Source organism: Rhinatrema bivittatum, chromosome 3 (genome assembly GCF_901001135.1).
Source record: "Rhinatrema bivittatum chromosome 3, aRhiBiv1.1, whole genome shotgun sequence".
Lineage (NCBI taxonomy): Eukaryota > Metazoa > Chordata > Amphibia > Gymnophiona > Rhinatrematidae > Rhinatrema > Rhinatrema bivittatum.
This window is the reverse complement of record NC_042617.1, coordinates 228078857-228105289: the sequence shown is the minus strand read 5'-3', so window position 1 is coordinate 228105289 and position 26433 is coordinate 228078857. Positions and strand designations below refer to the sequence as shown.

Sequence of the window (26433 nt, the reverse complement as noted above, 5' to 3'; positions counted from 1 at the left end):
GTACGTGCAATGTCAACTTCAGTAGCACATTTTCGTTCAGTGCCAATCATTGACATATGTAAAGCTGCAACATGGAGTTCCCTTCACACCTTTGCAGCTCATTACTGTCTGGATAAACAAGGATGACAAGATTCAGCCTATGGACAATCTGTCTTAAAGAACTTGTTTCCAGTTTGATCCGAATTCCTACAACCAACCTGCTGTGATCTTCGGCTGCCTCATTTCCTCAACAACGCATCACTGCTAACTACAGGAACAATGACTCAGCCTCTAGCTTGCTAATCACCCATATGTGAGGACTAGCATCCTACTTGTCCTGGGATAAAGCAAAATTGCTTACCTTGTAATAGGTAAGTTGGTCATTCACACCTTTATTATTTTATTTTGCTAACGCTTATTGCTACATACAAGACTGAAGTGAGTCCCCTGTGGCAGGGAATATCATGGCATGCCGGGCATGCTCAGTAGCCCCAGGCTGCCAGTTAAAAGCTTCTAGAAACTTTGCCAGAGGTTTTCCCGCATTAGGGCTCCGTGAGTGACGTCACCCATATGTGAGGACTAGCATCCTGCTTGTCCTGGGATAACAGGGCTTTACAGTGTAACTGATAATAGAACTAGGGGGAGGGGAGGGGAGGAGGGGGCGGGGGCGGGGGGAGAGTAACCAAGGTCTTTTGTTGAACATACAGTAACTCAAAGTACATTTATGCATATATTTACAAATTATATACAGTAAGGATACAGATTAAATACAGTAAGGATACAAATTATATACGGTAAGGATACAAGGAAGGAAGGGAGGCATTAAGTACAAGGACTGAGTGAAGTTGGACCTGAAGGGTGGGCCTGGAGGGAGAGGGAATTAGCTGGGAAAGTAGGGCGAGGGTCTAAAGGCGGACAGGGGGGAGGGCTGAGGGCATGGTGTAGAAAGGCGAAGGTGGGAGGTAGGACAGTGGGCGGAGGTGGGCTCATATGTAGGCGGAGGTGAACAGCCAAGTCTTGAGTTTCTGTCTGAATATTTTAGGGCAGGTCTCGAGGCGTAGCTGAGTAGGCATTGAGTTCCATAGGGAGGGTCCCGCAAGGGATATGGCGCGTTGTTTGGTGGCTGTAAGTTGAAAGACTTTGGGAGAGGGCGTTTGTATAGTTGCTCTATATGGTGTTCTTGTAGGTCTGGAGGTGGAACGGATGTGTAGGGTGTCTGTGAACCATAGCATGTCAGGGCTGTGAATAGCTTTGTGTATTAGTGTGAGAGTTTTAAATTGAATTCTGGCAGTGATGGGGAGCCAGTGGAGTTGTTTAGGAATAGGTGTAATATGTTCTTTTCTGCGAGTGCCTGTGAGTATTCGCACAGCTGCGTTTTGTAGTAGTTGCAGTGGGGCTATGCTGTTCTTCGGTAGACCAAGGAGTAGTGAGTTTGAGTAGTCTATCTTAGATAGGATGAGGGCTTGTAGGACTGTTCTAAAGTCGCTAGGGTGCAGGATAGGTTTAAGTTTTTTGAGGGTTTGTAGTTTATGGTAACAATTTTTGATGGTGGAGGAGATAAATTTCTGAAGGCTGAATTGTGAGTCGAGGGTTACGCCTAGGTCTCTTACGATTTGCGAGAAGTCTGGGGGGGCAAGAGGGGAATTGGCAGCGGGGCTGGGTAAGGGGTTGATGTGTTGGGGGTGCAATGAACATGAGTTCGGTTTTGTTAGCATTTAGGGCTAAGTTGAGTTGGGTGAGTAGCAGTTGATGGAGGAGAGGGCACTTTCCCATCTTTTTAGGGCGCTGGAAATGGTGTCAGTGATGGGTATGAGAATTTGCACACCGTCGGCGTAGATAAAGTGTGGGAGACCAAGATTTGAGAGCAGATGGCAGAGGGGAAGGAGGTATATGTTAAAGAGAGTAGAAGATAGGGAGGAGCCTAGGGGTACGCCCCTTGTAATGTTGATGGGTTCAGAATCATGGTTTTCAATGTTAACTTTGAAATGTCTGTCACTGATGTAAGATTTGAACCAGCGGAGGGGGGTCCCGGCGATGCCAATGTCAGAAAGCCTTTCGAGCAGTATAGAGTGATTATTGGTGTTGAAAGCTGCGGAGATGTCTAATAGGGCTAGAATGTAGGTGTGACCTTTGTCTAAACCTCTGATGATGTGGTCAGCGAGGGAGATCAAGAGTGTTTCGGTACTGAAGTGCTTTCTAAAACCATGTTGTGATGGATAAAGTATCTGGTGCTGATCGAGGTAGTTCGAAAGTTGCGTGTTTACTGTTTTTTCAAGAACTTTAGCAAGGAAGGGGAGGTTGGAGATGGGGCGGGAGTTGGATAAGTCGGCTGGGTCAAGTTTAGGTTTCTTAAGAATGGGTTTTACTATGGCTAGTTTGAGCTGGTTGGGAACATCTCCAGTGGAAATAGAGGTGTTGATAATGTCGGCTAGTGGTTGGGAGATGGTGTCTGGGATAGTCAGGAGTATTTTGGTGGGGATCATGTTCTCTTTGATCAATGTTCTCTTTGATACAGGAAGGCCTGGCGTGTTCGCATTAAATGAGAGGAATAGTTGTGAAGGTCTCATCTGAGATTGAGTGCGTTGTTTATAATATGCAAGAGCATGTTTACAGCCTAAGGAATGAAGACGCCGCTCGTTGTCATTTGCTTGTGGTTCTGGATGAAAAATAGGTAGTGTAATGGTTTGATTTAAATGAAATGCAGAAACTACCTTAGGTAGAAAGTTAGGATGCATACGCAGTGTAACTTTGTCATGGTAAAATTCCAAGTAAGGAGAATAGTGAACCAGTGCTTGAAGTTCACTGATTCTTCGTGCGGAAGTTAGGGCAATTAAGAACAGTACTTTCCAGGAAAGGTATCTAGGATGGCAGCTGTGCAGTGGTTCAAAGGGTGGTAATATAAGTTGTTCCAGAATTGGATTAACATCCCAAGATATTGGGGGTTTTTTGACTGGAGGTCATAAATGCAAAACACCCTTCATAAATCTGGAAACTAGAGTATCACATGCTATAGATTCTCCGTTGAGAGGAGTGGGATATGATGATATCGCTCTGAGGTGAACACGTAAGGAAGCAGAAGCCAAACCTTGTTTATAAAGGATGTGGAGATAAGACAATAACCGTTTAGGTGGGCATGTGAGTGGATCAATGTTCATGGAGGAACACCATGCGGCATAACGCTTCTACTTACGCTGATAATTGAGACGGGTGGATAGTTTTCTTGATGCCACTAAAATATCTTTAAGTGGTGGAGATATGTTTAGGTTTTGGAACGTGAGCTGTTCAATCTCCATGCAGTGAGATTCAAGGATGCGTGGAGTGGATGAAGAAGTGAACCCTTTTGTTGGGTGAGAAGAGTGGGAGCATTCCCCAGAGGAATTGGTTTGCAGATTGATAGTTGGAGCAGGTAAGAGTACCATGGCTGATGCAGCCGTGCTGGTGCAATCAGAATTAGGTTCGCTTTTTCCTCGATGCATCTCTGTATTGTGCGTGATATCAAGGGAATCGGTGGAAATGTGTACAGGAGATGTTGCGACCAATCCAGTAGAAATGGTCTTGTATCAGATGGTGAACACTGGGGTAGACTGAGCAAAAGAGGGAAACCTTTCTATTGTGTTCTGTTGCAAAGAGATCTATTTGAGGAAGATCCCAAACTGAAAATATTCTGTCGGCCACGCTCTGGTCTAATTCCCACTCGTGTGGGTGAAAAATCCTGCTCAACTTGTCCGTTTTGGTATTGTTGATTCCTGGAATATATGTGGCTTCTAGGGAGATTCCCCTGTTGTGAGACCAGTCCAGAATCTCTACTGTTTCCTTGCAGAGGTTCCATGAACCGGACCCTCCTTGTTTATGTAAAACATCACCACTTGGTTCTCTGTGTGGATCATGATGACATGATGCTGCAGTTTGTGTTCGAAATCTCGTAGCGCAAATTTGATGGCTTATAACTCTAGGAGATTGATGTGATAAGTTTGTTCCTGGAACGACCATAACCCTTGAGTTTGTAGGTTGGCAAGATGGGCTCCCCATCTTGTGGGAGAGGCATCTGTGGTAAGAATCAATTGATGGCAAAGAGGCCTTAGTGGTGAGCCTTCTGTCAGTGCTGGCGGAATGAAACTGTGACCATTGGTGTTTTAATCCCCACTGAAGGCGACGGATGTGAAGTCTTATGTTCGGGACTATATATGTATATGCTGCCATATTTATTTTTTATTTATTTTATAATGTTTATATACCGCCTTTACAATTCAAAGAATTAATCAAAACGGTTTACAATAAACATACATAAAAATAACATAAAATAACATAAAATTTTGACAGCCAAAACAATCATTAAAAATTAACAATATCAGCAACAAAACCACTAAAAACAATTAAAAACAAAAAAACTAATGAATATCATGAATCCGTAAAAATTATTGAAATATGGAAGCATGGTAAAATTATTTTGTGATAGTGAAAAACAACCAGAAGTTAATGATACCAAAATTATGTAATGGTTAAAGAACTATAGGCTTTCTGGAAAAGATAAGTTTTTAACATTTTTTTGAATTGTGAAGCAGAGGATGTGAGACGAAGAGAGTCCGGTAAAGCATTCCAAAGAATAGGGCCAGCGACTGAAAAGGCCCTTTTCCTGGTTAGCTCCAATCTAGCCAATTTAACAGTGGGTATATCTAGTAAATTTTTTGAGAATGACCGGAGCTGTCTTACGGGTTTATAAATACGTAAGTTTGAACAGAGCCATGCTGAGTTTGTATTACAGATAAGCGCATGTATAATATTTAGTACTTTATACTGAACCCTATATTTAATTGGAAGCCAATGATAGGAAAAAAGAATCAGAGAAATATGTGAGCGGCGAGTAACTCCGGATAAAATCCGAGCTGCTGAATTTTGTATTAATTGTAAAGGAAAAATGACTGAGTCCAGTAAACCTAAAAATAAAGCACTGCAATAATCTAAACTCGAAAAAATTAAAGATTGTAATACTGTCCGAAAGTCTTGAGGAAACAAGGACGGATTCTTTTTAATAAGTGTAGTTTAAAAAAGGATTTTCTAGTGACACTAGAAATATGATCAACCATTGAAAGATCAGAGTTAATAATAACTCCTAAACTGCTGGTAGAAGAGCCAATGGGGATAGAAATGCCCTTAAACAATAATTGAGAAGGTGGTCCTAATGTCAAATTATTTATGGAGGATAAATAAGTCAAGGTAGTTTTGGAAGGATTTAATTTTAACCGATTATGGTCCATCCAGGAATTTATTGTAGCTAAATATAATGAAATTGACGAAAGAGTACCTGATCAAGAAGATGAGTACGGAACTAACCATTGAATATCATCTGCATAAATTAAAAAATACACATTTAAAGCTGCGAGAATATGATAAAGAGGAAGTAAATAGATATTGAAAAGTACTGGAGATAAGGAGGAACCTTGTGGAACACCAGAAAAAGAGGGGTAGGGTTCTGATATGTGATTATTAACTTTTATTTGTAAGTAGCGATTTGTTAAAAAAGATTTAAACCAAGAAAGAATCGTGGCTTGAATTCCTAGAGACTTTAAACCTGACAGAAGTATATGATGATCCAAAGTATCAAAAGCAGCTTATATATCTAAAGAAATAAGAATGTTTTCTGTATATGCATCAAAGCCCCGGAAAACTGTATCACAGCAGGATAATAATAACGTTTCCGTGGAATGGCCTTTTCTAAAGCCATGTTGGCCTGAATGCAAAAAATCATTATCTGCTAAGAAATCTGAAAGTTGACGTAAAACTACCGATTCAATTAGCTTGGCTAGAGAAGGACTCAACGCTATAGGTCTCAGATTAGTAAAATCTAATCTATCTTTAATTTTGTTTTTTGGAATAGGAAGCACAGTAGTATATTTTAAATTGTCTGGAAAGATTCCTGATGAAAGTGATTGATTCACCAGGTCACTTAGAAAATTACATGTGAAGGGGGCACTTTCTTTAAATAAAGAACCTGAGCAAGGGTTAAAAGGAGAGTTAGTTATTTTCTGTTTTTGTATGATCTTAAGAATTAAGGATTCTGATACAAGCACAGTCAGGATTTGGCGGGCTGAGGCAGTGGTAAGGTTTAGATGTTAGGCTTTAGAAGTAAGTGCTATTGCCCTGGGTTGAGGTAAGAAAGCTTTGTCCCGAATGGTGTTTATGGATGCTCCGATAAAGACCAAGGTCTGGGTAGGTTGGAGATGAGATTTTTCGTAATTTATAAGACGACCCAGATTATCTAGACAATTGATTGTTTGCATTAAATTGTTTTGAAGAAGAACGAGAGTTGGGGCTAGTAGTAGCCAATCATCCAGATAAGGAAATATTTGAATCCCCCGACAACGGAGGTCTGCCACCACTACCGCTAGGCATTTCGTGAATACCCTGGGAGCAGATGAGAGGCCGAAGGGAAGGACTTTGTATTGAAAATGTCTTTTTCCCCATTTGAAAACAAAGGTAATTCCAGGATTTGGGATGCATTAGGATATGAGCATATGCACCCTTTAAATCTATGGAGCACATCCAATCCATGGGTTGCAAGAACGGAAGGATTGATTTGAGAGAAGTTAATTTTGAATTTTTCCTTTCGAATGTATTTGAGGAAACACAGGTCCAGAATTGGACGTAGACCTCCTGATTTCTTGGGAATGAGGAAGTATTTTGAGTAAAAACCCTTCAGATGTTGGGAGGGTTGTACTTCCTGTATACATTGTTGTTGAAGTGACTGACCTCTTGAAGGAGAGTCTCCCGATGAATACTCTGAAATCCTTTGGTACTCAAATGTGGAAGAGGAGGTGGGAATGTAAGATTGAGGGAATCTCCGTCCTTTATAATGGCCAGGACCCAGGAATCTGTTGTGATATTGCTCCATTGAGTGAAGAATTGGGAAAGTCGACCTCCTACTATCTGGGTGTGTAGTGGTGGCGGTATTATTTCTAAAAACTCTGTTGATTTTTAGGGGGTTGAGGGTCTGTAGTCTGGCATGGTTGACGAGGTACGCATGGGCGTTGACGAGAAGCTGGTTGTTGGAAAGGCTGTTGAGGGTTTGGTTGGTATGGATGAGGCCTATAAGTAGTATAAGGCTGATACTGACGTCTCTGGAAAGGTCTTTTGTATGAACCAAATTAACGTTTAGATGTTGAAGAATCATGTTGAGTTAAAGAAAGTACAGCTACTTTCTGCTCCTTTAACTTCGCCACAGTTTCGGTAAGTTTGTCTCCAAACAAGTTATTGGGTCGGCAGGGCAGGTTAGTGAGCTTTTCGTGAACGTCTTCACGTATGGCACTTGCCCATAACCATGCCAGTCTTCTGGCTGCTATTGCATTGGCTGTTTTCGCAGAGGTTTCAAATCCATCCTAAACGGAACGTACCATATGTCGCAGACCTTCTTCCATATCATGGAATTCAGATGGAAGTATATTATCTGCTGAATTTTGTTGTAGCAAGGGTTTTAAGGATTGAAGGCACTCAAAAAGATACTGAACTACATAGAATTGATGGTTATGTATGTTAGCGTTAAGGATTCCTGATTGATATGCTTTCCGAGCAAAGTCATCTAAATTTTTGTTGTCTTTGCCGGGTGGATTATTTGAATGTAAGTGAGATTTGCGTGCCTTTTGCATGGCTGATTCAACCACGACAGATGCGTGCAGTAACTGCACATTGGTGTAAGGGGAATCTCGCATCCTATATTTCAAGTCTGTTTTCCTTGAAGTTGGAGTCATTGAATTTGGGGAATCCCAAGTCTTTTCCAATAGAGATTCCAGCACTGGATGAGAAGGAAGTACTGTAGGTTCAGCCAGTGTATCAAATATTTTTAACACGCCAAACATCTCTTGCCTAGGATCAGGAATCTTTTTCGTTTCTACCCCCAATCGGTGACCCACTTTCTCCAAACATTGGGAGTATGTGAGGTCTTCCGGTGGTGATAACGGTTCTGGAGGCAAGTTCTGTGGGTTAGATGGGTAGCTGGTTGATGACCCTGGCGATGAAGGTGAAGTAGGAGGATCTACTGGTCGAGGAGATGGTCTGGCAGGCAGCGTTCTCGGTGCTGGCTCTGGTATAGGTGCTGAAGGGACTTCTACCAGTGGGTCAGGGTTTGGTAGATTTTGTTGAGCTGATGTTAGAAATTGTGATAAAATAGAGGTAATCTGTGTCAATGTATCAGATACCGATAGGGATGTAGGGAGCCGATATTCGGTTGTTGACCTGATAGAGGTACGGCTGCCTTGAGGATATCCTGGTTCGGTCCTTGAGGGCATCCAATTTCCTCCAGTGGATAAGGGAGTTTAGAATGTAGAGGTTCTTGATAGACTGATCTCCAACGATGCTGAGATGAAGTAGAGTCCTGAAAAAATCTCAGATGAATGGGAAGAACCTTCTGATAAATGTGGAGGAGATAAAGAATCTTCCGAGTCCACCACTAAAAGTGGGGATGGACTTCTAGGCCTTTTATGACCTGATGTGTGTTTCTTATATTGTTTTACAGGTGTAGATATGCTGCTGCGTCGATCTTCATCAGTTTCTTGGTGTTGACGCTGTTCCGCTGTGTCGGAGCGTCAACGCTGTTCCACTGTGTCGGAGTGTCGATGCTGTTCCTCTGCGTCGGCGCTGCTCTGCTGCTGATCTTTCCCCAAAGCCTCGGGACGCCGCTGAGACGGCTTATCACGCTGGTATCGATGCATCTGACACAGGCTGCGTCAACGGTGCGTCCTCAGCCATTTGTATCGAAGGATTTTTATTTTTCTGTTTGTGATCTAGAGGGTCAGCAGAGGTGGACCTTTGATGGGCATGGGTTTTGGGGGTCTTGTCCTCTCTGAGCTGGGCGATCCGCGCTGCTCTCTGGCAGCTGTGCCCTTGGGGACATCCGTCCACAATCTGTACAGTTTGCCTGATCATATTTTGGACCAAGGCAAATGTAACAAATTTGATGTCTGTCAGTTACAGACAATTTTACCACAGTTACAGAATTTAAAACCTGGACAAGGCAAGATGTAAATATTCTATGGTGAAAATTGAAGTTTTGAAGAAATAATTGAAGTTTTTCTCTTCACAGCAACTTTTCCTCACAAGAACTGTAGAGCTCCACGTGCGGTTAGTCGCGTGGAAAAAAACAGACTGAGGAGCCTCGAGCAGGCACAGGGACAGGTAAGAGGGAACACCTCATCTAAACACCTAGTGGCACGGAGGATGTACCCCAGACAGCATGACTAATTCAGCTGCTTATCTATGGGGAAAAAAATGTAATTTGGACAAGTGCAAAATGATGCATATTCGGAAAAATAGCCCTTGCTGTTGTTACACAATGTTAGGTTCTATCATAAGAGTTACCACCCAGGAAAGTGATCTAGGCATCATATTGGATAATATATTAGAATCACCGGCCCAGTGTGCTGTGGCGATCAAAAAAGCAAACAATGTTAGGAATTATTAAGAAGGAAATGGAAAATAAAACAGAGGCTGTCATAATGCCTCTCTATCACTCCATGGTGAGACCACACCTTGAATACTGTATGCAGTTCTGAGCACAGCATCTCAAAAAGGATATAGCTGCACTGGAGAAAGTGCAGAGAAGGGCAACCAAAATGATAAGGGGCATGAGGAAAGGCTAAAGAAGTTAGGGCTGTTCAGTTTGGAAAAGCGACGTCTGAGGTGGAATAGATAGAAGTTTACAAAATCATGAAAGGACTTGAACAAGTTAATGTAAATTAGTTTATTTACTCTCTCAGATAAGAGAAGGACCAGGGGGCACTCCATGAAGTCAGCAAGTAGCTCATTTAAAACAAATCAAAGAAAATTATTTTTCACTCAGCGCATAGTTAAGCTCTGGAATTCATTGCCAGAGGATGTGGTGACAGCAATTAGTGAAACCGGGTTTAAAAGAGATTTGCATAAGTTCCTAGAGGATAAATCCATAAACTTCTATGACTGTAATTAATAAGCAATAATAGCTTGTGATCTATCTAATGTTTGGGTTCTTGCCAGATACTTGTGACTTGGATTGGCCACTGTTGGAAACAGGATTCTGGGCTTGATGGACCCTTGGTCTGACCCAGTATGGCATATCTAATGTTCTTATGTAACCAAAGCTGGGATCAGTCTTTATTCTCAATAATCCTAAAATTTTTCTCCTAATTTCTATCCCCTCTCAATTCACTTGGCCCAGTCATTCCAGTGACTGCCCTTGGCTGGGGGGACCAAGCACCAAGGCTTCTTCTGGAACCCTGCAATCATGGGTTTTAAACGCAGCCAATAGAATTGCTGCTGTGTGATTATGAACTCCCTTCCCACCAGGGCTATAAAAACTGCCTCAACATACCCAGTCCTAGAAGCAAAAGATGAATCTACGAGTCAAAGATAAATCTCACTGTAAGGCAGAGCACACCGAACCAACCTAAACAAATTAAAAGCTTTATAAAAACAAAAAGCTTTGTTTCCAAACTTCAAGGATACTTTATTATTTCTGATGCAAAACCAACCCTTTAACCAAACTTTGATATTTAATTGCTTTCAAAATCATCACTGTGTCATGTTCTTTCACATTTCCATGCATCATTATCTGCATACATTCTTATTCATACTGAACTCTAATACAATCAAAACTTCTTCTGAAAGCCATCTAATATCTGAGGTCATACAGTTGTGCCACAACTGCAGTAGATCCAACTTTTCCACTGGGGAGATAAAGGATAACTACAGAAAATAGCTTCAGAACTAGCAAGGGGCAGACCATCACAATTAGGTAAAATGCATGGATGTCTAAAATCATGGGAAAAGGGCTACTGACCCATAGGTTCTGAAATTTTACTATTTATCAGAAAACAGTTTTATGGTTTATAGCCCCAATTACATATATAGATATAGATATTTATCAGAAAACAGTTTTATGGTTTATGGCCCAAATCAAGCTCTGACAGATATAAATATATAGATATAGATATCTACATTTGTCTATTTAGATAGATATAAATAAATATATACACAAATATTCAGTAGAACTGTGCACAAGAAAACATTTTGTCTATAAGTAACAATAATATCTAAAGACAGTTTAAAAACAAATGTAATTATTATTTTTTACCTAAAGTACATTGAGTCTCTGTGATGACATTTAGCTCTCTTAGGTAAAGTTTCTCCTTGTGAGACAGATCTCGTCGCTCTAAATCTTCATAGGAACAAAAAAACACAGAGTGCTATTTCAAAACCTGAGCAATAAAAATGTGATTTACAAATATTTTACAAGGAACATAATTCAAACCATTTCTTTATTCAACTTCCATCCCACCTCTTTTTCAAATAAATTATTTTTTTTCACCATGGTCAAATGAACAGAGATAGTTATTGAACTCTTAATAAGGACATCATAATGGTTGACACTGATTATCTTAATAAAAAGTTCATTAGGTATGTATCTTTCTTAAACACACCACAATTTACATTAAAAAATATGAATACTTTAGAGATGATTTGCCACGAGAATATTCTTTACAACAGCCGAAACATGTTGAACACTTTTCTGACATTCCCTGAGACTGTTCCTTGACCGTTCAACTGATCTGGTCCTCAAAAGCGACCATATGTGTAGTAAGATGTTTTTGAACTTACCTCCTATAATGATACAACCCATCATCCTCTAGAAAGATAATAGTGTCCCAATGAGTATTTTAAGTTTCAATTTAAATGTAGTGCATGAAATCTAAATTCATCAGATCTGTTACTATTTGTGTGCATTTGTTATATATCAAGTTCTGTCAGTCTTGAGTAGATGTAAACTCCAAGAAGCATATCTGGTATTCACTACACAAATCATGATAATCATCAAGTTGCATATTTGACAAATATTTAATATTAGCCATAAGGTCAAACTGAACCTTACCTGTTAATTTCCTTGCCTTTAGTCCTACCAAACCAGTCCAGACAAGTTGGTTATGTCCCCCCCTGTCAGCAGATGGAGACAGAGAAAAAAAGCTCAAAGTTAACTCTCCCCCTCCCCTCTCCTCCAGGGGATCTGGTGCTGCCTTAAGCTCTTCAGTATCCTATGTCAAAGCTAAGAAAACCAAAGACAATTGTATGTTTTGGTTTCCAAACACTACCACAACCAAAACTTGAGGGTCATTAACCCAGGAATTATATGATCCCTACATCAAGGCCAGGATTAGGGCAACTACCTTCAGAGTGGGCAAAAATATACTAGCTACTAGTTTTCTGAACTTAACGGACTGAGAGCCCTTGATCGATATGGCTTCCCTAGGAGGGTTCTGGACTAGTCTGGCAGGACTAAAGGAAAGGAAATTAACAGGTAAGTTTAAATTTCACCTTCCTTATAAGTCCATGCCAGACCTGGCCAAACTAATGTAATGTACCAAAGCTTCACCCAGACCAGGCGGGAAGAAGCCACAATGGTTCTCAGGACTTCTGTTGCCAAGGCTTAGCCTTTTCCAGCCTGGACACCCATACTGAGGTCCTTAGAGCATGAATGCAACACAGACAAGGGTGTTGCATTGCCATTATCTTCAGAAAGACAGGTTCTGATTCTGCCTATGAGGAGCCCTGCACTCTCACTGAGTGAACTTGACAGCCCTATGGGTCCAGCAAACTCTTGATGGAGCAGGCTGAACCGCTCATCTACTTTTTTCCTTCTGAAATCAATGCATTAGAAACCACTGGGCTTTAATAGGATGCATAAAGACCTACCCAAGAAAAAAATAATCATTTACAAACATCTCAAAGGTGGCCTACAACAGACTTCAGAACAGCCTTCCCCTGTCCTGGCCTACACCACTCTCTATCACCATCATAAGTGAGAAATGCCTGATTCCGACAGAAATGAAATACTACCCTTAGAAAAGGGATAGCACATGGCTCAGATTCTTTTTCTGTTGAAATTACCTAAGGCCACCAAGAAGACTGGCTTCAACAACAAGATTCAAAGAGATGTCCCTATGAGGTTTAAGAGGAAGAGACGTCAGATCCCTTCATTACTAAACTCAGGTTCCAAGTTGAGGAGACCTTCCGCAGTGAACAGCTTGTGTTCTTGACTCTTTAAAAGAAAATACCCCATTTGAGAGAGTAGTGAGACAGCTTCCATGACTGTGTCCCTTCCAGCAAGCCAGAGACTGTGTGTGTCTGCCCTTTGCAAACTTTTCAAGTTATGTCTTCATTCCAAGCTCCTCTAGCGGAAGAACAAGATTGAAGGACTTGATCCCTATAAATTGGACTCACAGAGACTCCAAACTCTAATTCTGGTCTACTAATAGTTCTCTTCCACACCGCTGAAGGCTGTAACCCCTTTCACTTAAGTATCCTCATTAGGTAGCCTGGTTCTCTCAACAGCCAAGGTTGTAAAACCTAGCAGATGCCTTCCATTTTCTTTTACAACCTAGAATCCTTTGACTATGGGAAAGGGTGATGGAGAGCCTCTGCCTTCACTTTCAGAAATCAGTCTAGAGAATGGCCAAGCTCCTAGTGGGAACACGTGCAGAAAACAGAGTTTCAGTTATAGTTCTACAAGGATATCTGAGCCCCCAGGCTCCTGCTTTCCTTTTTTAGCTGAAGAACTTGCTCATCTTGGAGCTTTGCCAGAGTGAACTGAAATCCACTCCTGTTAGTGCCCCACCTGACTGCTAGTAGGCAGAAGCCACTTCTGCCAGTCCTTAAAACTTCAGGGGTGTCAATGGAGTCAGCTCAAAACATGTGTCTGTATGATGGCAGTGTTGGCCATGTGAGCTGCTGCTAGGTACTACAGGGGAACTCCATCCCAGACCAAATTAGGTTCTCTTACCAGGACATCTAAGAGCTACTAGATTCTCCCAGCATTGTTCACATCAGCTAATGGCATTACATTGAATGCCACCAATCAGGCTGCCTTCTCCTGAGCTAGAGGCCAGGACTTCTGGAGCACTAGATGGCTGGCTCTAGCCCTTTCATTAGACCTAAAACATGGGATCGCCACTAGGACAACTGCCTCACTTCGGCTGAGGTGGATCATAATTCCCCTCCTCATCTATAAAGCTCATGCCTACAGTGAGAAACAACCATGAAGGAGACTGCAAATCCATTCACTGCAGGAGAAAACTATGAAAAGCCACCTGCTCATACTCCTCCTAACCTTCCAAGAGACAGGGAAAAACCCTTTATTATTTACTTAATTTGACTGATCACATTTCGATTGTCACCAAAGCCATATGATACTGAGCTACTGAATATCACCCTGAGAGAAGTGTGAATTGTGTGAGACATATAGGAGTCTGCACCCAAGGTACAAACTTTAGGTCCCTTACCCTGGAGCCAAGGACCTATCAGAACATAAGATATGTCATACTAGGTCAGACCAAGGGTCTATCAAGCCCAGTATCCTGCTTCCAACAGTGACCAATCCAAGTTATATATAGAACAGGTCCTGATCAGGGCGGACACAGAAATAGGAGATCTGGCTACCAAGAGTAAGGCCTTCATCACTTGAAGTCTAAGGATATAAGACCACTTTCTTCTTTAGATATAAGTGGGTTTCTGCAAATGCTCACTTGTATCCAAAGAATTGCTGTTCAGAATAATCAGTCAGCCTAGGGGCTTCTCACACCAGCATAACCCTTGACTGCAGCTGAACAGCTTTCCTCTTCGAACTCGGCCTGAGCACTCAGACATCTGACTAAAGAAGGAACCAGAATCATTCCTTGCATATGAAGCCTTTAGTATCCCTTGCCAGTAGATAGAAAGTGTCATACTTAGCACAAGAGGATAGCCTGATAGCTGTTAATAACAGCTCCAGGATAATCTATGTGAGAAACATCTGGTAGTAACCCCTAGAGGAGATAAGGAGGAAATGTCCCTTTGTATCCATATGGGGAATTGCCTAAGAAGACGTCTGCCATTTTGCATGGGGACCCAAAGAATGGAAGAACTTGCAGCCCCCTTTCTGGGAAACCTGAAATAAATTGTACTATGCCTCTGACCTCTTTTCAAGGGAGAAACAATGCGCCAAAACATATGGCTGACTGAACCAACCTAATATCGTGATTCCCAAAGCCTACACTAAGGGTGACAAGGAAGTCCCCAAGTGGCATCCGACCACCCAGAGCAGAAGTTTCCAAGAGTCACTGTGAGGAAGAATACTAGGTACAAAGGAGCCAAACCCACTGTCTTAGAATATCTATCTGAGGAAAGGAGAGAGCTGCCTAAGCAGCTGGCTCGTAGCTTTTGAAATGTCCCCGACCAGGACTGGTATTGAAAGACTACAGTGGCTTCTGATAAGCACCCTTAGCCAGCCTCTGAACTTTGGTCTCTAAACGTCCAGGGCTATTCCAAAGACCAGTTAATCTCAGAGAGGGTACAACTTTAGAAAAGGTTGAGATTGCAGTAGCCATCACTCTGCGAAGGCGCTCCAAACACTGTACCCTTATCTTGAACTTTTTTTTCTGTATCCATCTGCTAGCAGGGGTGATATAATCTACTTGTTTGGACTGGTCTGGTATGGATGGTAAAGAAACTCAAATTAAAGACTAAAATTATTTATTTTAGAATATTTGTCAAATTTAGGAAAAAATTATAGCAAAACAAAGGAAACTAAAATTAAGTGAGATATAATCTGAAGCATCTACTTAGCAGTAATGGACATTTCCTATCTATTAAATTGGCTTCTCAAAGTTCCATCATAATTATGGATTATATAACACAATCAAGCAGATAGAACTAAATGCTCAAAAAAAAGAGTTTATCATGTAACATACAGGTTCACTTGCTCCTGCTGCTGCTTCACTTGCAACTCTTTGCAAATTGCAAATCATACTTCAATCTGGTTTGGTTAATATCTTAAATAAAATCTGATTTATACACACCATTCAAACTAATTACAAAACTTTTTCAAACATTAAGATAGACATTCTTTTTCCATTATAACCAAAGAAATACATAATTTAGGTTGGGCTGATTGAATTGTAAGAGAAACTCAGATACTCAATTAACAGATGATTTCTTCTCTCAGATGTTCCTATAACAGATAAAATATCTAGTTACTAGATGTGGCTAAAATTTGCTGTGGAAGTTTTAAAAATACCACAAGCTACACTACCTCCTTTATCGAAGATCTATTATCTCCCTTCTTAAGAAAAAGATCCCTATAGAAAGTGGAGAAATGCAACAGTTATCACCATTGAATATTTCTGAGATTTTGGAAACATCTACTGAAGAAGTGGCCCAACCATCTACACTTATAATATCTTTTTTATTGGAATCCGATCGTGATTGGGTCCTCAGAATGTATTTCAGAAATCAGCGCCAAATGTTTCTTGGTATGAATGTTCAAATATTTCCGGACTTATCCAAGGAAACTCAACTAAGAAGGAAGCAGTTCCTTGAATTAAAACCTAGATTATTACAGATTGGTGCATTATTCTTCCTCAAGTTTCCTTGCAAGTGTGTCATTAAATTTAAAGATTTGACATATACTTTTTTCCAGCCTGACCAGTTATGTAAATTTCTTATTGATAAATTACCTACTGAAATGGAAGCCAGACCTAGTCTAAAGACTGTAACCTAAATATGTGAATTTTTGTTCTTTAAAAAGTAACCATTTCATCATAGCACTTTCATAAATGGAGTTATCAGGCTAAGAGAGAATTTGAAAAGAAGTTGGCTGTAGAGGCAAAAACTCAAAGTAAAAACTTTTTTAAATATATCCGAAGCAGAAAGCCTGTGAGGGAGTCAGTTGGACCGTTAGATGATCGAGGGGTTAAAGGGGCACTTAGAGAAGACAAGGCCATCGCGGAAAGATTAAATGATTTCTTTGCTTCGGTGTTTACTGAAGAGGATGTTGGGGAGGTACCCGAAATGGAGAAGGTTTTCATGGGTAATGATTCAGATGGACTGAATCAAATCACGGTGAACCTAGAAGATGTGGTAGGCCTGATTGACAAACTGAAGAGTAGTAAATCACCTGGACCGGATGGTATACATCCCCAGAGTTCTGAAGAAACTAAAAAATGAAATTTCAGACCTATTAGTAAAAATTTGTAACTTATCATTAAAATCATCCATTGTACCTGAAGACTGGAGGATAGCAAATGTAACCCCAATATTTAAAAAGGGCTCCAGGGGCGATCCGGGAAACTACAGACCGGTTAGCCTGACTTCAGTGCCAGGAAAAATAGTGGAAAGTGTTCTAAACATCAAAATCACAGAACATATAGAAAGACATGGTTTAATGGAACAAAGTCAGCATGGCTTTACCCGGGGCAAGTCTTGCCTCACAAATCTGCTTCACTTTTTTGAAGGAGTTAATAAACATGTGGATAAAGGTGAACCGGTAGATATAGTATACTTGGATTTTCAGAAGGCAGTTTGACAAAGTTCCTCATGAGAGGCTTCTAGGAAAAGTAAAAAGTCATGGGATAGGTGGCGATGTCCTTTCGTGGATTGCAAACTGGCTAAAAGACAGGAAATAGAGAGTAGGATTAAATGGGCAATTTTCTCAGTGGAAGGGAGTGGACAGTGGAGTGCCTCAGGGATCTGTATTGGGACCCTTACTGTTCAATATATTTATAAATGATCTGGAAAGAAATACGACGAGTGAGATAATCAAATTTGCAGATGACACAAAATTGTTCAGAGTAGTTAAATCACAAGCAGATTGTGATAAATTGCAGGAAGACCTTGTGAGACTGGAAAATTGGGCATCCAAATGGCAGATGAAATTTAATGTGGATAAGTGCAAGGTGATGCATATAGGGAAAAATAACCCATGCTATAAATACATAATGTTGGGTTCCATGTTAGGTGCTACAACCCAAGAAAGAGATCTAGGTGTCATAGTGGATAACACATTGAAATAGTCGGTGCAGTGTGCTGCGGCAGTCAAAAAAGCAAACAGAATGTTGGGAATTATTAGAAAAGGAATGATGAATAAAACGGAAAATGTCATAATGCCTTTGTATCGCTCCATGGTGAGACCACACCTTGAATACTGTGTACAATTCTGGTCGCCGCATCTCAAAAAAGATATAATTGCGATGGAGAAGGTACAGAGAAGGGCTACCAAAATGATAAGGGGAATGGAACAACTCCCCTATGAGGAAAGACTAAAGAGGTTAGGACTTTTCAGCCTGGAGAAGAGACGACTGAGGGGGGATATGATAGAGGTGTTTAAAATCATGAGAGGTCTAGAACGGGTAGATGTGAATCGGTTATTTACTCTTTCGGATAGTAGAAAGACTAGGGGACACTCCATGAAGTTAGCATGGGGCACATTTAAAACTAATCGGAGAAAGTTCTTTTTTACTCAACGCACAATTAAACTCTGGAATTTGTTGCCAGCGAATGTGGTTAGTGCAGTTAGTATAGCTGTGTTTAAAAAAGGATTGGATAAGTTCTTGGAGGAGAAGTCCATTACCTGCTATTAAGTTCACTTAGAGAATAGCCACTGCCATTAGCAATGGTTACATGGAATGGACTTAGTTTTTGGGTACTTGCCAGGTTCTTATGGCCTGGATTGGCCACTGTTGGAAACAGGATGCTGGGCTTGATGGACCCTTGGTCTGACCCAGTATGGCATTTTCTTATGTTCTTAACTGATAAGGTTCTCTTGGCCCATCCAGTCTACTTAGTTGCATCTATCCACTGTCAGAGGAAAGCAAAATTGCTTACCTTGTAATAGGTGTTATCCCAGGACAGCAGGATGCAGTCCTCACATATGGGTGACGTCAGTAACGGAGCCCTAGTGCGGGAAAAACGTCTGTCAAAGTTTCTAGAAACTTTTGACTGGCAGCCTGAGGCTACTGAGCATGCCCGGCATGCCAAGATATTCCCTGCCACAGGTGTCTCACTTCAGTCTCGTATGTAGCAATAAGCTTTAGCAAAAATAAAATAATAAAAGGTATGAGGCCCAACTCCGTGGGGTGGCGGGTGGGTTTCGTGAGGACTACATCCTGCTGTCCTGGGATATCACCTATTACAAGGTAAGTAATTTTGCTTTATCCCAGGACAAGCAGGATGCTAGTCCTCACATATGGGTGATTAGCAAGCTAGAAGCTGAGTCATTCTCTATGAAGGCAGCAGTGATGTGTTGTTGTGGAAATGAGTCAGCTGAAGATCACAGCAGATTGGTTGTAGAAGGAGTTGGGATTTGATTGGAAACAAGTTCTTTAAGACAGATTGTCCATAGGCTGAATCTTGTCGTCCTTGTTTATCCAGACAGTAATGAGCTGCAAAGGTGTGAAGAGAACTCCATGTTGCTGCTTTACATATGTCAAGGATTGGCACTGAACGAAAGTGTGCTACTGAGGTTGACATTGCTCTTACTGAATGTGCCTTTATTCGCCCTTGGAGAGGAAGGCCTGCTTTTTCATAGCAAAACTGTATGCAATCTGCTAGCCAGTTGGATAGAGTATGTTTACCCACTGCTTTACCCGGTTTGTTTGGATCATAGGAAATAAAGAATTGATTGGATTTTCTGAGGGCTGAAGTGCGGTTTAAATAAAAGGACAATGCACGATTACAGTCCAAAGTGTGTAAAGCTCTTTCCCCTTGGTGAGAATGAGGCCTTGGAAATAATATGGGTAAAACTATGGATTGATTCAAGTGGAATTCCGTAACTACCTTGGGGAGGAATTTTGGATGTGTACGGAGTACCACTCTGTCATGTAGGAACTTTGTATAAAGTTCGTATGTGACAAGTGCTAGTAACTCACTTACTCTCCTAGCTGATGTAATGGCTATGAGGAAGATAGTTTTCCATGTGAGAAATTTAAGATCACAGGAATCTATGGGTTCGAAAAGAGAACACATTAATCCTGTTAAAACCAGATTCAGATCCCATTCTGTGACTGGAGGCCAAATTGGTGGTTTAAGGTGAGTTAAACCTCTCATAAACCTACTGACAAGAGGTTGTGTGGATATAGGTACATCTCCCATCTTGTTATGATAAGCTGAGATTGCACTCAAATGTACCCTTATCGATGAAGTCTGAAGACCAGAGTCTGAAAGATGGTATAAGTAGTCTAGAAGAGAAGTAGTGGGGCAAGTAAAAGGATCAATATGGTTTTGTCTGCACCACAAAGTAAATCTTTTCCATTTGAAAGAATAATTCTTTCGTGTGGAAGGTTTACGTGAAGCTATAAGCACTTGAGATACATTGGTGGAAAGATTGAGTGGTTGTAAGAATAAGCTTTCAACATCCATGCCGTCAGGGATAGGGATTGAAGGTTGGGATGGCGCAACCGACCCTGATTTTGAGTTAAGAGTGGGAGCTACTCCCAGGCGAATTGGATCCCTGACTGAGAGATCTAGAAGTGTGGGAAACCATATTTGTCGAGGCCAATATGGGGCTATGAGTATCATGGTTCCCTTGTCCTGTTGTAGCTTCACTAGGGTTTTGGTTATGAGCGGTATCGGGGGATACGCGTATAGTAGGCCTGAGTTCCAAGGGTGAGCAAAGGCGTCCTTGGCTGGCTGGTTCTTCTGTTTGTGTAGAGAACAGAATTTGTCCACTTTGTGATTCAGATGTGACGCAAAGAGGTCTATTATTGGTTGTCCCCAATGTTGGAATATCCTGGTCGCTACTGAGGGATCCAGGGCTCACTAGTATGGTTGGAACTGACGACTGAGTCGATCTACCACTACATTGTGAATGCCTGCCAGATAAGTGGCCTGGAGGAACATTGAGTGTTTCAAGGCCCAGGCCCAAATCTGTGCAGCTTCTTGACAAAGGAGATACGGGCCAGTACCTCCCTGCTTGTTGATGTACCACATGGCTACTGTGTTGTCTGTTTGGACGAGAACAGTCTTGTGTGAAAGGCAGTCTTTGAACGCATGTAGCGCATAACGTATAGCTCGGAGTTCCAGAAAATTGATTTGAAATGTTGCTTCGAGTTTTGTCCATTTCCATGTGAACTCCCCAACCCAAGGTGGATGCATCTGTAGTTAACGTTATCTGTGGGACTGGTTTTTGGAAGGGTAGGCCCTTGCGTAAATTGTCCTTGGTTGTCCACCATCGTAGTGATGAACGTAGTTGGTGAGTTACTTGAATTGGATAACGTAATGGTTGAATGGCTTGGATCCATTGTGACCTTAGAGTCCATTGGGTTACTCTCATGGCGAGTCTTGCCATAGGAGTGACATGAACTGTGGAGGCCATGTGGCCTAGTAAGGTGAGAAACTGATGCGCTGTTGCTTGTTGTCATGAGTAAATTGAGTGTGCCAACAGGGACAGTGTTTCTGCACGATCTTTGGGTAGAAACGCCTTTGCAGTAATGGTGTTCTATTCTGCTCCTATGAATTGGAGTAGATGAGAAGGAGTAGTGTGGGGTTTTTGATAGTTGATCAGAAAACCCATTTTTTTTAAGTACAGCAATTGCATGATGTAGAGAAGTTACTGCTCCTTGTTGAGATTGACTCCTGAAGAGCCAATCATCTAGATAAGGGAAGACATGAACACCTTGCTTGTGTAAGTGTGCTGCTATTACTGCTAGGCATTTGGTGAATACTCTGGGAGCTGAAGCGAGGCCGAATGGCAGCACTCTGTATTGGAAATGCTGGTGGCCTACTGTGAAACGCAGGTACTTGCGATGAGGAGGAAATATTGGAATGTGTGTATAAGCATCTTGAAGATCCAGAGAACAAAGCCAATCTCCCTTTTGCAGAAGTGGGAGCATGGTGCCTAGAGAAACCATCCTGAACTTTTCTTTTTTTAAGAATTTGTTGAGATTTCTGAGATCTAGGATTGGACATAGGCCTCCGGTTTTCTTTGGAATGAGGAAATACCGGGAATAGAATCCTCTGCCCTTCTGGCTGTGTGGCACGTGCTCCACAGCCTTGGCTTTCAGAAGAGCGGATAATTCTGTTTGTAAATGGAGTATGTGATTTTCGTTGAGATGAGAATACCGCGGTGGAAAATCCTGAGGGAGTGATGTGAAACTGAGGCGATATCCTTGATGTATTATTGAGTGGACCCATTGATCGGATGTTATTGACGTCCACTCTTTGTAAAATTGGAATATTCTTCCTCCAACTGGTAAGGTGGAGTGGGGATTGGAGTATAGGCCCTGTTCCCTGGATTGAATTTCAAAAACCTGAGGCAGGTCCAGTCTGAGGAGCTGGTTGGGGCCTAGCTGACCGTTGCTGTCTCTGTTGAGGTCTTTGTTGAGACCTAGGAGGCCTTGGCCTAGATGTGGGAGGATAGTATCTTCTTGGTCTGTAGAAAGGACGTTTTGTCTCCCTACGTGGAGGTCTGCAACTTGTATGCATTGCAGGATCATGAGGGAGAGTTGACAGTTGCTTCAGGGTTTCTGAGTGCTCTCGTAACTGAGCAACAGCGTCCTGCACTTTGCTACCAAACAAATTATCTCCCTGGCAGGGGTGGTCCACAAGTTTGTCCTGGACCTCTGGCCTTAAATCAAAGGCCTTGAGCCAGGCCCACCTCCTGGCACTAATGCCTGATGCAGCTATTCTTGAAGATGTTTCAAAGGCATCGTAGGCGGCTCTGATCTCGTGCTTCCCTGCTTCTAAACCTTTTTGAATAATATGTTGTGCTGCCTCTTGGTGTTGTGGAAGCAGGGATGGTACAAATTCTTCAATCTGTTTCCAGAGATTTCTCTGGTGTTGAGTCATGTAAAGTTGGTATGCTGAGATTTTTTAGTTCAGCATTGCTCCTTGATATATTTTTCTACCCATCTGATCTAAGAACCTATTGTCCCTTCCCTGGAGGAACTGAGGCATGGGTTCTTGTCCTCCGAGACATCTTTTGTGCAGATTGAACTACAACTGAATGGTGAGGAAGTTCAGTTTTGTGATACCCTGGTGCAGGTTGTATGAGATACGTAGAGTCTACCTTTTGTTTACTGCAGGAGTTGTGCAGGAATGTTCCCAAATCCGCTGCTGGAGTTGCAGTAGCACTTCATGGTTGGGAATAGCCAGATTGTGCTTAGGGGGATCTACAAACTGTAGAATTTCCAGGGTCTGTTGTCTCTCATCTTTTTCAGCTTGTAATTGAAAAGGTATAGACTCTGCCATTTCCTGTATAAATGATGAAAAAGAGAGGTCTTCTGGAGGTGACTGCTTTCTGGACTGAGGTGGTGAAAGGTCGGACATAAAGTCCTCTGATGAGGGCTCAGATGCAGTGTCAGACCAAGTATCAGAAGTTGGAGTTTGGTATGGAGCAGGTGTAGGCTTCTGAGGTGGGGGTACACCAGAAGGTCCTTGCAGTGGGTCAGGTGAAATTTCCCCTTCCCCCTCTCCTCTTGCCCTGGAATGGTAGGCAAAGAAGCCAACAGCTCCTGGTATCTCTTAGTGAGAAGGTTATGCAGTGCTGCTTCTGAACCAGTAGTTTCAGTGGCTGCAGTTGAAGGTCTTTGCAATAAATGCTTAAATTTCCCCGATGACTTGTGCATCAAAGTGGATGGCTTTTGGAAAGGAGGTATGGATGGTGCCATTGTGTAAAGAGACATCGACTGTGTAGCAGATGGCATGGTTGATGTAAGAAAAGAAAACATCGAGATAGGAATCGTCGATGTAGTGATTGATGGTATCGATGTATAGGTCCAGATGGCATTGATAGCATCGAGAGAGGGGTAGGCACCGATGGTTTCGATGGAATTAATGCCTGAGCAGGCTCAGTCATCGATGTGGTCATCGATATCGATGTGGACATCCGCGGAATCGATGGCATCGGCATATATGCCGGCATCAACATAACCGTCGGCATCGGCTGTGAAGCCGGTATCAATGAAACCTCCATCATCGGCGTTGCCGCCGGCATCGACATGGGTGTTGGCATCAGCGGTTGCGCCAGAATCTGGTCTTTTAAAGCCTCGGTGACAATTTGTTTAATCAGAGTAGTCAAATCAGGTATTGATGTCTATGACAGCATTGATGTCGACGGTGCCGATGATGGAACAGAGGGGACGGAAGTCTACGGAACCAAAGTCGTTTTTTGTCGCTTAGCTAGTGGTTCTTCCAGCGGAGAAAGTGACGGGATGGAACAATGCCGTCGATGCTTGGGTTTCGACTCAGTTACTGACCTTGTCGATGAAGTGGAGGGTGCTGGTGAAGAGGCATCGCCGGAACCCTCCGGAAGTCGTTTTTTAATAAGAATTTTCTTCGTGACTGCCACCGGTGATGATTTTGTTGAAGTTGTAGGGGAAGGCACGGATTGAATTTGAAAAAGATGTGCCATTTTTTCTTGCCTGAGTTTTCTGCCTTTTGGAGTCATCTCTTGGCATTTTTGACACGAAGCGATTTCATGTTGTTCTCCGAGGCACCGAACACATTCCAAATGGGGATCCATTATGGACATTGTTCGGTTACAGGCTGGGCATTTTTTGAAGCCTGAGGCCATGTTTGCATCGACGGCCGTCGTTGGAAACTCGAGAAAAAATGTGAAAAATGTGAATCGGAAAAGAATTTTCCTGTCACCGTCTGGTGATAATCACAGTGAGACCCCAAATGGGGAAAACATTTTTGAGAAATCAGTGACTTTTTTAGTCAAAGTTGTGAGGGAAACTCACAGGGCTCCTATGACTGCGATGTCGATGGCAGCACAGAAAAACGAAGACTGAAGTGAGACCCCTGTGGCAGGGAATATCATGGCATGCCGGGCATGCTCAGTAGCCTCAGGCTGCCAGTCAAAAGTTTCTAGAAACTTTGACGAAGTTTTTCCCGCACTAGGGCTCCGATACTGACGTCACCTATATGTGAGGACTAGAATCCTGCTTGTCCTGGGATAAATATTATGATAGATAAAAGCCATAAGGCCCTTTCTAGTCTGCCCAATTTTAGGGCGTGCCCCCTCTAATTTTTTTTTTACTTAATGTTTAAAGATACTCTCATACAGAATTGAGAGTCGGTTAACAGCGCCCCCCATCACCATACAGGCTACTAAATCTGCCTTTGATCCTTGCCCACATAGATTCTATTAGATCTCCCTCCTTTGCTGTTACCACTTTTACTGACACGCTATCCAGGTATCCACCAGCATCTGAGGAAGGATTTCTTTTGTGTCTAACATCTTACAACTATACATCATGACACTGTATTCTTTAGTGTCTTTTTCTATTGAAAAAGACACTAAAGACATATACATCTTACAGTATATGTTAATGCAGCCAGCTAGACATTCACAAATTTCTATCATATCTCCCTTTTATTTATTTTATTTATTTATTTATTTAGTGATTTTTATATACCGCGGCACGTTAAAAACATCACCTCGGTTTATAATAAACAATAATTTAGCAACAGGCTTTACAGACAACGTGAAAATAAAGTGGACATAATATATATCTAAATAACAACAAAATAAAAACAAATACAATAAACCAATGATGATCATAATCCCTAGTTAAATGGCAAGTCTAATAATAGATGGTAGTTCTGAGACCAATAAAGTCAAAATTAGCATAGAGAAGGATAAAATAGGCGTGTAGCAGTGAATCAGGGAGAACAGGAACAAGTAATCGGCATTTCAGAAGATGAGAGGGTCATTGAGTGTAAGCTTGTTCGAACAGCCATGTTTTGAGGTTTTGCTTAAATTTCTTATGGCAGGGTTCGAGACGCAGGTCTGTGGGCATTTTGTTCCAGATGTTGGTTCTGGCAATAGTGAATGTGCGGTCTCTTGTAGCGACGTGCTTGTTGTGTTTAAGTGTAGAAGAGGTGAGTTTGGCTTGGTGCATTTTTCTTATTGGTCTGTTTGATGTGCGGAAAATAAAATGATCGGAGAACCATTGCATATCTTGGTTATGGATCGATTTATGTATGAGGGTGAGAACTTTGAATACAATTCTAGATGCTACAGGAAGCCAGTGAAGGAACATGAGAACAGGTGTAATGTGTTCATGGCGGTGAGAGTTAGTGAGTAGGCGTGCTGCAGCATTTTGTAGCATCTGTAATGGTTGTATTGTGTTTTTGGGGAGACCTAGTAGTATGGCATTACAGTAGTCCAGTTTTGACAATATTGTAGCTTGTAACACTGTCCGGAAATCATGTGGATGTAGAAGAGGTTTAATTCTTTTTAGTGTATGTAGTTTGAAGAAACCGTTTTTGATTGTGGCCGTGATGAATTTCTTTAAGGAGAAGTGATTATCAATGATAACGCCAAGGCTGCGAACTTGCTGTAAATTGAGGGAGTCCGATGGTGAAGGTAGAGTAGGGTTAGCGGAGATGTTATTGTGAGGTGAGATGATGAGGAGCTCTGTCTTAGTAGTGTTGATTGCTAGGAAGTTCTCAGTAAGTAGTTTTTTTATTTCTACAAGAGCCGCATCCCAAATTTTTAGAGCGTTAGATAGGGAATCGTTGATGGGGATGAGGATCTGTACATCATCTGCGTATATGAAATGTGGTAGATCCAGTTTCACCAGAAGTTGACAGAGAGGAGATAGGTATATGTTGAAAAGTGTGGAGGAAAGAGATGATCCTTGTGGAACACCTTGTGTTAGTTTTCTGGGTTTCGAAACA

At 41.8% G+C, this 26433-nt stretch overlaps 1 protein-coding gene across 11 annotated transcripts in view; it reads right to left on the bottom strand.

The window, feature by feature from the left end:
* The window catches only part of PHF10 (PHD finger protein 10), an 885396-nt gene that overhangs the window by 611676 nt on the left and 247287 nt on the right, over positions 1-26433 (bottom strand). For 10 of the 11 annotated variants that reach the window (XR_003855489.1, XM_029594266.1, XM_029594268.1 and 7 more), the window contains one exon: positions 11078-11161. The exons of the other annotated variant lie outside the window; for it this stretch is intronic. Coding sequence is in view for 9 of the 10 variants with exons in the window: in XM_029594266.1 (XP_029450126.1) it covers positions 11078-11161 (84 nt within the window). In the remaining variant the exon portion in view is untranslated. The remainder of the gene's footprint in view (positions 1-11077; positions 11162-26433) is intronic. 11 annotated transcript variants of the gene reach the window in all.